The 13,154-nt window shown below is 44.5% G+C and overlaps 1 protein-coding gene across 1 annotated transcript in view; it reads left to right on the top strand.

The window, feature by feature from the left end:
* The window catches only part of Kalrn (kalirin RhoGEF kinase), a 537,823-nt gene that overhangs the window by 282,565 nt on the left and 242,104 nt on the right, over positions 1-13,154 (top strand). The window contains 2 exon segments of the mRNA XM_032900150.1: positions 2,734-2,900; positions 9,217-9,336. Coding sequence (XP_032756041.1) covers positions 2,734-2,900; positions 9,217-9,336 — 287 coding nt within the window.

Raw genomic sequence — 13,154 nt, 5'->3', positions numbered from 1 at the left:
GGAAGGAAGAAAGAAAGAAGGGAAGGAAGGAAGGAAAAAAGAAAAGAAAAGAAAAAAGAAAAGGAAAGAAAAGAAAAATTAATGATGAATACATTCACTCTTTGTTGGGGTGAGAAAAAGACAATCTTGTCTCCCTGCATTTTACTTGGAACCCCTAAGCAGGGCGAGTAGGTCTATCAGTAAATTGAGGCCAGTGTTGTCAACAAAGGCAAATTCTACTCAGTGGTGATGTCTGGAGACAGTCCAGGCGGTAGGGTTTAACTGGAACTCACACCAGTGTGATAAGGAGCAGAGGAAGGAAGAGTGTGGAATGGGTTCCTCTAGGTGTGGCCGGGATAAGTCCTTCCATTCTCGAATTCCCTCCCGCCGTAGTCGAGGGTGTGGAGGTGCAGTAGGCATCCTCTTCATCCCTGTAGTTTCTGTATGCATTGTGCAAGATGATAACAAGCGAGACAAACAGAATGGCGGAGCCCGGGTCTTGGGCTTCTCAATGAGGTGCTGAGCAAGCCTCCTTGCTGAGTCACTAGCTCTGAGCAGCCATTCACACACAGGCAGTGGCAGAGTTCAGTCACCTGCCCGACAGGGAAAGACAAAGCCCAGCGCACTGAATACCAGAGATGAAGCAAGAGTGTCTGGAATAGAGCCACCCCATAGCTGCAGTGAGGCAGAGATCGGTCTGAAATTACATCTCCAGAAAAGTCAGCACAGGGTCGGAGTTATGCCCCCGCTCCCGGGACCCCCTTCACCCCAACTCCTGCCAACCCCACCCCCAACGTGGGCAAGCCACAAGGAGTAGAAATTGCTTCAGTTCTTTTTATTTCAGTCCAGAAGATGTTCTACCTACCGCACCCTTCTGGTGACTGAAAATAGTAAGCAGAGGGGGTTGGCTGACAAAAGAACAAGCCGTTCTCTTCCGTCTCCCACAGATATTTCAGGAGCTGGGACTTGGAATTATGAAACTCACAGGGAAAAAAATAAACATAAAAAGATACTGAAATTATTATCACGTAGCACCAGAAAATATTTTTCCCACTCTCCCATATTGTCCTTATATAAAACTCTATTTCTGCCTCGAGAAATGCGTTTCCCCTCGTGTGGGTGGACTCGCCTGCGCTTCCCAGATGCAGATGCAGGCGTGTCAGAGGGAGGGAGGAGTTTCTGATCGTGTGTGTGTCGAGGTGATGGAGTTGATTTTGTAGGTGGCCACGTGTTGAGGTCGATGTGCTCCTTAGGGAATTTACCCGCAAGGATTTTAATGTGAACCCCATTATTGGTTGGATCCTGGTCCTTCTGTATCACACAGGCTATGCTCAGCTGCTTTGGATCGCAGATTATGAATGAGAAATCAGAGAAAAGATGCGGACCGAACAGTGAGGCCACATCAGCCAAGTAGAGTCAAGGATCAGAATAGAAAGGCTGTCCTGAGTTAGTGTTTTCCTGGGACTGGGGAAGCAGGGTAAGGCTGAACCTTCAAATAAGTAAACCATCATGGGAGTCAGGAAACGGCATGGGTCACGGTGTGCATCCTGGCCAGGAACCAAGAAGGCTTGAATAGAAGAACACCATCAGACACTCATCTCTGCCTCCAGCACGCCGGCACCTGCATCTGGAACGCACAGACAGGCCTGCCTGAATGAGGGCAAATTCATTTCTGTAGCCAAAAATAAAGTTTCATATGATTCTAACTCAGGAGTGGTTCCAGAACTAATACACACTCCATATTGACTTTGCAATCGAAGACTAAAAGTCTAGCCGGCCACCAGCAAGTGAAGGGATGGGCTAAAGCGAGTCCCTTTATCCCACTGACAGTATCAGTGACCCTCCTAAAGCAGAAATCCAGTCGAGGCAGGCTTCCCTGGACCTGGTGCTGATGGACAGAGAAGGACGTGTGCATATGTGCACTCAAGTGTCACAGGGATACACGAGGGATACACGAGGTGGATGAGGGAGGACAGAGCCTAGAGACGGAGGAAGAGCCTTTGGCTGGTGAGTGCTGACTGCAGTGGCTGCTCCAGGCTGACTGCGTTTCTAGGTTGGCTGCTCTGTTCATAAACACTGGGAACACGGGTCAGCACGTGACTGGCCTTAGACCTGCCTTGAGTCAGTAGAATGGTGGGCAAGCTCTGTGTGTGAGCAGAGCTTAAAGGTGACAGTTTTTCCGACCATGAATGACATTCATTATCCCTGTGGTATTGTTGGGAATATTTATCGTGTATCGTGGAAGATAGCATTGATTTCTTAGGAGACCTAAGTCATTAACTACTCTCATCCAATCATAAATTATACCTAACCAGTTAAAATAGAGCATGCCCTTGGCAGGAGTTCCTGAGACAGGGTCCTTTTGATTCGGCTTTATCATGTCCCAGATGACCCACGTTTGCTTTTGAATCTGGGTGTTGGCAAGTCTCCAAACAGGGGCTGCCAGGAGCTGTCTTGCCTAGGATGGATCTCCAGAGTTACAGCACCCTCTCTTCCATTTATGAAAAGGAACCGGTCCTGTTGTGTGTTCAAAATTGCTTCCTGGACAAAGGATTCCTCCGTCCTAAGGAGCTGGTATTATCCCAAGGGAGGACAGATTACAGGATCTGTCTAGCTGCACTGTGAGCTGTGTAGCAGTTGGGAGAAAGCCAATCGCGGCCACTCCCAAAGTCCAGCTTTCTTACAATAATTAAAGCAATGTTGTCAGCTCCATGCCACCCGGGTTTTAATCCTTCGCGTTGTTTTTAAAACCAGGAATCGAGTTAATCTGTGAGAAGGACGTTGACCTGGCAGCTCAGGTGCAAGAGCTACTGGAGTTTCTCCACGAGAAGCAGCACGAACTGGAGCTCAATGCGGAGCAGACGCACAAGCGGCTAGAGCAGTGTCTCCAGCTGCGGCACCTCCAGGCTGAGGTCAAACAGGTGAGCCTGCCCGGCGCTCGACCTCCTGCTGCAGGGAGGCACACGGAGCCACGGGCGTGCCCTCTGAGTAACCCAGCCTTAGAAAAGAAGGTGGGGTGAGAATTAGCTGGATCGATCTCTGCTAGCCTGGCTGTTGTCACAAAAGACCCAGTGAGACAATGGCTCAAACCGTGAATGCATTAATCCTCTCTCATGCGATGCTCTAGGAACATTCCAGAGAATTCTCAGTGTTCTTCCCAGAACCCATTCTCTCCTCTCCTGTGCTTGATTCTGTCACATAGTCAATGAGAAGTAAAAAATCCTTTCTCAGTAATTACATTCCACCGTAGAGTCAGGTTGCTCTCCATGGGGCACCTTGGTGCCTAGTCCAGCTCCTGACACAGAGTTGGTAAGATATGATCCAAGAGTAGCAATTATCATTATTCCCAATGTGTGTGTGGTTATTATAATAACATTTTTGGGAACAGGGAATATTGCTTTGTGGGTGAAGTGCTCATTAAATACACACACACACACACACACACACACACACACAATACTCACTGAGCTGCTATCTAGATATTCTCAGTCTAGTCAGACCAGGGTCTCACCTGAGCTTCTGGAAGACCTGTTGTTTATACAGAGGACATGGTAGAAGCGAGAGAGTAGTGACACACACATACAAATTCAAACACTCTTGGAATCATGACAGTGAATTATTTTCATATGGAAAGAAAAGAAAGATCTTACTTCATGGGAACAAGCCCTTGGGTGAAGTATTGTCTACAAGTAAGAAAATGGGGAACCATAAAATGAGGGAGCAACAGGGGCCTCTTAAATTGTCAGCTGAAACTTGCATCTCCAAAATCCAGGGCTTTCCTCTGCAGGGGCCCACAGTCCCCCTGTGCATGCAGAAGTCACAAAGAGCAGCAGCAGCAGAACACAGGCAGGCTTCCATGGCCTCACCATATCTGAGAAGATGGGCAGGGGTAGCCTTAGCTCCTCAGAGAATGGCAGCTGCCTGAGGTCAGCAGGACTGCAGCTTCTCAAAGTCTACCTGTGCACCCGTGCCTGGTCATTTTCATGATTGGTGGATGGTAGGAATAGGCTTTCAAGCAAAGTAGAGAACAGAACGTTCCTGTTGAACTTGGAAGAAAACCCTAAACCTTTGCTTCTGCTCTTTGCTTTATGTCTTGTTCCAGCGTCAGTGCATTCCCACTCCTAATTTCATGAATTGGAGGACGTCATTTCCTTCTGTTGGTACCTACTCAGCAGAAAGGCATGGGTAACCCACAGGGGAATCGTAGTTAAAAAATCTATAAAAAGATGGATGCCCTCAAGAGACAGAGGCAGGTGGATCTCTGAGCTGGAGGCCAGCCTGGTCTACAGAGTAAGTTCCAGGACAGCCAGGGCTACACAGAGAAAGCCTGTATCTAGGAAAAACAAACAAACAAGAAGGATCTAGTGCTCAGCTGACACTTGAGGAACCCCCAGAGGCCTTACGGGAGGACAGTGGTCCTTCCCAGCAGCAGGAACTGCGGCTTGGTTAGGCCACCATGCCTCATTAGGCAGTAGTTTTCCTTGTCAGTAGAGGTCCCTTCATCAAGGATCCCATCTGATCCAGTTTCAAAGGAAGCATTTGTGTCTGATGGAAATTGGTGGAGCAGGAAATATTGATTTCTGAGCTGTTGACACTTGGAATAAGGGAGTTAATTTAGATGTCAGTATTGATCAGTAAAGCTAAGTTTAGATGCAGGCTTGAGAGAATATATTTTCAGAGAGAAAGAAGATGGGGAGAGAGAGGGAGGGAGGGAGAGAGGGGGGGGAGGACACCTTAACTGAAGTGCCATCAATGAGGCCGAAATCAAGGGAACAGCACTGCATTGTGATGACAACCCTATTGTTGGAGCTCATACCTTAAAGGTTTGCATTTGACTGTGTGTGGCCATCATAATCCTAAGTGCAGTTATCTGGAAAGTATATTAAAATGAAGCCTTAAAGAATGAAGAATTCATAGACATTTGACTGAAATTTAACCTCAATCATTCCAAACAAACGAAATGCTACAGGCTGATGAGTGCCACAGGTTTCGTAAGACACGCAGGACAGATATCTCTGGAGAAAACCAGACCCCGAAGGGAAACCACTGCACCAACACAGCGTATGGTGCAGGTCCCACATCACCCAAATGCCCCTCAGATTACCCTCCAGGCCCCACAGAATTCTCTGGCTGCTTCCAGGAAGATTACTACTTGTGGTAAAGATGACCTCGCATCTATCAGATAGGGGTTTGGGGGATGATGTAGTGGCATAAGACAGAATGCATCTCCATATATGTATCCTGTATGTAAATATTGAATATAAAATGAGGGAACGTGTATTTATAAAATAATTGGATGCTTCTGTGGGCCAAATTTGGCCAGAATTTGCTTATGATCAATATAGATGCTTACAACAACGAAAAAATATTAGCCTGCCCTTATGCTTCTGTGATAATTACAGCGTTCAGTTTTGGTGAGCATGTATCAGAATCAGAAAGGAGCTGGCACGGGTCCAAGAGAGAGAAATAAAAGGATATTGTTTCCAAATGGAGATAATTAAGAGGACATAGTGGAATATGGACACAGCCTAGAAGCCATAAATGATGAACACATACAATCTCATGCACTCCCAGAACTAAGGAGTTCTGAAGGTAGACATCTAGGGAGCCAAGAATTTATTTTGTGGTTGGAGTCACAGAAGTAACCAGGTCTCGAGAGAGGTCATCTACAGTAACAATCCAGAGTCAGATGACTTGAGAACAACTTCTTGGCTTTATGGAGGGTGTGACTGAGAGAACAGTCATCTGCAAGCCATTTCTCTAACCTCCAAGAGAACTGAGTTCAGGCTGCCCAGCTTCAGGGCATCATCATCTGTGGGTAGCCATTGTCTACTCCTGGTTTGCGCTTTAGTCCCCAAACAGTAATAGTCTTCCAATCTCTGGTTTCTACATATTTAGTTTCTTTCTGAATGCACATGATTCTCTGTGTTTAGAGGGACAGTCTTTGGATTTTATCAGGGTGTGAAGTATTAGAGCAGGAAATGACCTTTAAAGCTGTCTGCCTCCATCAAAGTCTCAGTCCCTTTCTCCTTGCTATGACAAAATACCCTGACAAAAACCACTTACAAGAGAAAGGGTTTCTTTTGGCTTACAGAGAGATACAGTGTATCATGGTGGGGAAGACATGGCAGGAGGCAGAAAAGGCTTGTTAGGGGCTTCAGCACTCGGGAGCAGAAAATGCACAGAGTAGTAGCTCACTGTTTAAAGCATTAAGGCCTGCCCAGTGGCCCACTTCCTACCAAAAAGTGTGGCAGGAACCATCTTGGGACTAAGTGTTCATACACATGAGCCTGTGGAAGACATTTTACATTTAAACCGTAGCACTAACCCATTAGGTAAATTGTTACTGCAGTCAATTAGAGGGAAATGCTACTATTATAATTTGAAGAGTGCTTTTACATTAAGGACTTTATTTTTATTCTCACTCTTTTGTTCATTGAAGGAAAGTGTACACGTTTTACAGATGACAAAGTTGACCTTCAATTAAGTGTTTCTAAAGTCACAGTTTGATATTAATAGAACCAATATTTTCTCATTTTTGTTACAATATTTCTCCCACTACCTATCACACTTGGATGCTCAAGGGATAATAACTAACACATTTGACGAACCAGAAGAATTGAATGAACTTCATAATAGACAGATATGCCAACAGGACTGTCTGTGATCTGAGGACAAAGACTGATAGCAGTCTGAGAAACTGGGGTGATATCAAAATGGTGTTCATTTGAATAACTGAATAAAGTTAAATGGCTTTCTTTCCTTGCTGGGAGAATTGTACCTGGAGACTCACAGCGCTACCCGTCTTTGCTCCAAACTGAAAATCAAAACTAGCAGCAGCACAGTCATTATTACCCAGCTTAGCATTTCCTGGTGCATTGCCTCAGCCCTGTGATGCCAAAAGGAGGGAGAGGGTTATCCAGATGTGGAGGAGAACACTGGGGCTCAGGGAAGTTATTTTGCCAAGGAAGGGGACGAGGTCAAGCTCTCTGACCTCAGATGTTACTATCCATTCTGCCCCCTTTGCTCCCAGAACTGACTCACGGTGCTCATTTCCACCCCAGCTTAAAGCTATGGCTATAAACTGCCATGCATCTCTATACTCCTAAAATCAGACACTTAGGATGCCGAGGTCCTAGAATGCCTTCACAAACAGCATTTTGGAAATATAGTTAAACAAGAATACAAGTATGATTCTCTGAGAGAAGTAGATACGCAAGGGCATGGGCATCACTCAGCGGGGAATGCTGGGAAGTGGGTATTCCTGTCACCATAGCGACAACTGACGTGGCTAGAACTAGAGAACAATATTCTAGCAAGACTCTCGAGCAGACTAACATTGACTTGTGATGCTCATGCAGAAGGTATTTTGATGACATCCACAAACGAGTCTCCAAAGCAAGCAGGAAGCAGTGAAACATGATAGAGGGATGTAGTTAAAAATATACACCATGAGCTCCATTTTTCCAAAGAGGCAAAGAATTTGGCCTTGCGGTCTGCGAATGCATGTTCCCAGATCAACAGGCAGCTTTTCAAAGCCATTAGCACCTCGAGCCAGCCAGCCACAGTCCACCAGGGACAACAAGGGTTTCACACATACATGCTGAACAGTTATTTCCGACAGCTAATTACAATGCAGACTGGCATCGCATCCACAATCTGCCAGATTGGCCACAAATTAACATCTCAATCCAAATCACCCAGCCCCGGCAGGATTTATTCCTCATGTAATCTATGCACAATAAAGCGCCAGTCAGCTTCTGCTTAGGAGTGAAATCTGCAGAGTGCCTATGAGAGTTACGGGGCAGGAGACCAGGCCTAGCATTTTCCACTTGTTCAACACAAGAAATAAGAAGCTAAGAACCAATGGGAGAGATTGCAGTGTCTTCTCCTGTACAAGGAGATGGTATCCATTGATTTTTGAAATCTCAGAACTTTTGTCCTCACCAAGCAAGAGTCTCAGGCTCCCTAGAAAAGGAGATGCTTGCCCCGTTCTGGTGGCCACACACCAGGTAAGTCTTCGTTCGGAGCCTAGGTCTTCCCTTTGGATTGATTATTTGTGCCAAGTCTGTTGGCCTGATAATTACGACATCTCTACATTTCCTTGATGGCTCTAGACCAGCAGTTCTCAACCTATGGGTCGTGACCATAAGGAAACATATTTCCAATGGTCTTAGGAACCCTAACCATACATTTATTTTCGTTGCTACTTCATAGCTTTAATTTTGCTACTGAGCTATGTCTCATCCGAAATATGTGTTTTCTGGGACCCACAGGTTGAGAATCACTGCTCTCCAAGCAATACATTCTTGTTCCTCTTCTCCTGATATTTCCTGTTTTAGATTTCTTTTCTCTGAGTACTTATCAGGAACCCTCAAAGTTGTATCCAGGCCCTTGGGTGATTTAAGTTGGTTAGACTTAACTTTCCCTTTTGGTAATGATCCGTTCTTCGAAGTTTGCTTGCTTTCTGTCCTCCCTTTGCACTGTTTACTTACGCCAGCTTTTATACTCGGGGCTGCTGTGTAAGATATAGGCCCCAGGATGTGATTTGGGTAATTTTCATTACTTTCAAGACATCACTATGGGAGAGTATAGTGAATGTGGGAGATTCGAATTTGACTAGAAGATTACCCTAGACTTTAGGGAGTTCACATTTTTAAGAGGGAGGTAAAAATATAGGCTGAAATAACCAGAAAGTTGTTCTGTGGTGAGTCATGCTGAAGTGATCCAACAAAACACAGCAACCATACTGCAGGAGGAAAGGATTATTTTTAACAAGAAGAATGGCGTGTGAACAGATTCAAGAGGTTCATATTTGAACTAAGCCCTTTGAAAAGCAAAGGAAGAGGGAAAAGTTATGATCCAAATACATGGTATGAAGTTCACAGCACCAACAATCAGAATTTCTCTATGCCATTCTGTGTTCAAGAAAGAGGTTTAGACATGCATAAAATACAGGCAGATGAAGCCATGGTAGTTAATTTGGTGGGAACATTGGGACAGCAGAGTGATATGGGGAGGAAATGACTTAAGAATAAAGCTGTGACGGGAAGTATATGCCTTACGACCGCAGATACAGGAAGATTGGGAAGACAGCACTTCAGGATCCTTGCTGTCTGTCCTCTCTCTAACGGGGGAGAGGAGATAGTCCTTTGATTGAGGTAGCCATAGGGAAAGCAACGGCTCTAGAGAAACTGTGGAGAGCCATTCACCTGAGTGCTTATCCCAACTCCCTAGGTTCTGGGATGGATCCGCAATGGAGAGTCCATGCTCAACGCCAGCCTGGTCAATGCCAGCTCTTTGTCTGAGGCAGAGCAGCTACAGCGGGAGCACGAACAGTTCCAACTAGCCATCGAGGTAAGCCCCAAATCTGGATGCACTGTCTCCGTTCACCTCTCTGACTTTGGGCCTTGGGTAGGATGACTGACTGAGACACCAGCACTGCCTCAGCGGAGGGTGGCAGAGCCTTTGTGCTTTCTAGTGACATAGTGCAGGAGCCTCCTTCACACTCAGGTATGCAGAATGCAGGTTTTATTCTGCCCCCAAGATATCAGGAGCCATGTATGCACACAGATGATGCTGCTCCCTTGGCCTTAAGGACTTAGGGCTGTTAGATTTTTATCCATTTTTACTCACAAACTGTATACTCAGGGAGAAATACTAAGGCAAAAGGTGACAAAGGCTTCCAGTAGAAAACCACCCAGAAATGAGGATTAAATGGTTGTGCAGGTCAGTAGTAAACTGGAATAATACTTTTAAACACTTGGATTCTAGGTTAGAATATGACTTTTGACAAGGACCACAAGGCTTGCAACAGACTGTATCATACAGTTTGCATGCTGAAAGCGGCCATTCATAGCAGAAGCCATATTTGAAGAATAAACTACAAGAAGTTTACCAGCTGGGACTTCTGTAAACTTTTTACTAAGGTTTAAAAAAAAAAAAGGCTCACTTTAAAAGAAATTTTCACTCTGGATAAAGTGATGTAACCTTGTTTTAAATAATACTTCAGTTATCTCCCTAGTAGGAGCCTCTCCTTCCAAAAAACTTAGGATTGCTTCCCAGGGGTCTGGGAAAGAATAGAAATGGCCCACGGAACTATATTAAAAGGAAAACAAGTTCAGCACCAGTGAGGCAAAAGGCAAAGCACAAACCCCTCAGATCCTTGTTACATGTGGTTCTGAGTAGAACTCGGCCCACTTCTGGGTGTGTAGGGACTACAAAGGGGCTATTTTTTTTTAAATTGCTACTAGCAAAAAAAAAAAATGTACAGAACGACAGCAGAAAAATTATGAATTTTAATTATCTATGCTCATAAACATCTCTGAATGTGGCAGTCCAACTGATTGATAGCCTTTTGTAAATGACATTAATTTAAATTCAGCCATTCGATTTTCCAAAAGCCATCTTTCATGCATATAAAAATGGCGCAGAGATGACTGGCATGTTTCCATAAGCTACTTGATACCTTCGTAGAAAGTGTTAGGAGTCTGTAGGTACTGTCTGGGATCTGAGATTGAAAAGCAAGCTGCCGTGTATCGCCCATGCAGTATAAGCAGTTCGCTTGCTGAAGAAGAGTTACCCCAAAGCACCAAGTTTTATGTCTCTGTTACAGTTTCCTGGCAACCCCAAGTTGAAAATGGTGAGACCTCTTCAGGAGACACCTAGACTGGGGTATAGATAGGTACTTACTGGTTACAAGTGTCTATAGCAGTGGTTCTCAACCTATGGGTCATGGACCCCCTTGGGGTTGAATAAACCTTTCACAGGGGTTTCTTAGCAGATGCCCTGCATATCAGATATTTATACTATATATCATAAAAGTAGCAAAATTACACTTATGATGTAACAATGAAATGATTATGTGGTTGGGTCACCACAACACGAGGAACTGTATTGAAGGGTTACAGCATTAGGAAGGCTGGAAGCCATAACTCTGTAGGCTTAGGCAGCAGTGAGGGTTGGCAACAGATTGGTGCATGATGTGAAGCTATGGGGGATCTCAGCAAAAATAACATTTGCTCATTTTTCTCTTTGGATAACAATACTCGGATTAGGCGATTACATCTCCAGTCTCCTAAATGTCTGACAAGTCAGACCAAGCCTCACAGCACAGTAGAGTACCCCAGTGAACTTGGAGAAAGAGTGCATGAATGTTTCCACGGCATACTGAAGGATTAAACCCTGTGTGGCTGTGTACACTGTAGGCATTAATTAGGGGAGACGTTGCTACATTGTTACATGGTAGAGTCTGGCTAAGGATAAACATCTAATCCGTCCTGGGGATTTGTGGGGGCTTTGCCTCAGTAATTAATTGGTGATAAGCTATAGGTGACTCTAGGGTTGATGTCTGTGATTCTAGGATAGCAGAACATATAGAATTGCTAGAACATCTTGGTGGTGGAAAGTCATTCGGTTGTGGTGTAGCTAGGAGCACAGCCAGAACTGTTCAGACACCCATGGTTGCTGTAAACTAAGTTTAAGCTGGGCTCTGCCTCAGGAGAAGAATATGCCAGAGAGGATACAAGCAATGTTTCTTTGAAACAAGAGTCTCGCTGTGTAGGCCAGTGTGCCTTGAACTTAATTATTTAGCCCAAGCAAGACTCAAACGCAAGGCTGTCCTAATGGTCGACCCCTGAGTGATGGACTACAGCATGTATCGCTCTATTCCTGGCTGGATGCAAGCCATTTTAAAGGAAGGTTAAGCAGCCTAGTTTGGCTTGCCCTGCGTGCCAACATTATTGCAAAACTTTTGCTGGTTGCTGGGGCCAGGATGGGGGTATAATTTGCCTTCTTATAACCTAAGGAAGAAAGCTCGAGGGTTCCATAGGAAAATAGCTATTGGTGAAACAATGACATTTGTTGTGTAAACAGACTTTTTTTAAGAGCAAAGGGAGTGCCAAATATATAATCCCAGAACTCCTGGAGGCTGAGGTTATGTAAATAGACCCTATCTCAAACAAAAGGACAAAGAAAAGAAAGGATTATTGATAATTAATTTAGAAAAGCAGTCATACATTGGAATGTCCCTGGCCAAGCTTGGACCGTTCTAAGCCTTGCTTTGGTGGTTTTCCAGGAAAGTCAGAATTTGTCCCTGATAAGCCTTGTTTTCAGGAAAACAGCCCCAGAACACTACACAGAGAACCAAACAGTGCTTCAACCCAGTGTAGTTTATTAAGCCAAATGGATTCTTACTTGTTAGTTCTCTGGATGCCCTGTTGTGCCTTCGGAAACCACAACTTTCAGACTGAGAAGCTCAACTTTAAAATCCATTTTTATATGAAACCCTCCCATGCATTTGAGCATAAATATCTTACCAGAAAATTGGTTAATACTGGATAATAAATTCAATTGATTTTGTTCAATTTTCTTGCACTCACACCTACTAAATATTAATGTCCTTGATAACCCACGTCTTAAAACTCTTAACACTCAATAGGATTAGATGCTAAGGAGTAAAAACGGATGCAGAATAATGACTTACGCTTAGCAAAGCAAAGATCAGGCCACACGGATGAGAATTTATCATTCAGGAAATTAAAGACGAAAAGCTCACTCAGAACTGTTACAGAATAATGAATTTCAGAGTAAGGGACAGAGTTTATTACATCACACAAATTACACAGATGTGGAGATTTCTCTGCACTGTCTGGAGATAAAACATTAAAACAGGTTTACACTGACAGTTATTACATGGTAAGGGCAGAAGATGTAATTGTCGTAATCACTGACATTCATCTGAAGAACCTTCTTGCAAATGAGAAACGCTGTAGATGTCATTCCAATCCTAGAGAAGGACTCATGTGCCGTAAAGGAATGTAAGTTTGGGAATAGGTCAAACAGGAGTTCGGTTTTACCACTTGTTTTCGATGTAGGTTTTGAGGCACACTGTTTAGCCTGCTGTCTCTTAGTCTCTAAAGCAGGAAATAAATCCACCTCATAGAAGGGCTGTGCGAACCAGAAAAGTCAATGCATAATTATACGGCCCAGCACAGAGCACCCACACACATGTGCACCCTTGGAGAAGTGGCAGCCATTGACACACACCCTTGGAGAGTGACAACCATTTGATTGACTAACCCCCCCTCCCCGTACCTCTGCCCCCACTGTGACAGTTTTACCTTCTAAGCAACAGGAACCCTCCAAGAGCTGGCTAAGAAGCAAAGGAGTTCAGA

This window comes from Rattus rattus, chromosome 4, assembly GCF_011064425.1.
Source record: "Rattus rattus isolate New Zealand chromosome 4, Rrattus_CSIRO_v1, whole genome shotgun sequence".
Taxonomy (NCBI): domain Eukaryota; kingdom Metazoa; phylum Chordata; class Mammalia; order Rodentia; family Muridae; genus Rattus; species Rattus rattus.
The sequence above is the reverse complement of the archived record's forward strand: the minus strand, read 5'-3'. Positions and strand labels throughout refer to the sequence as shown.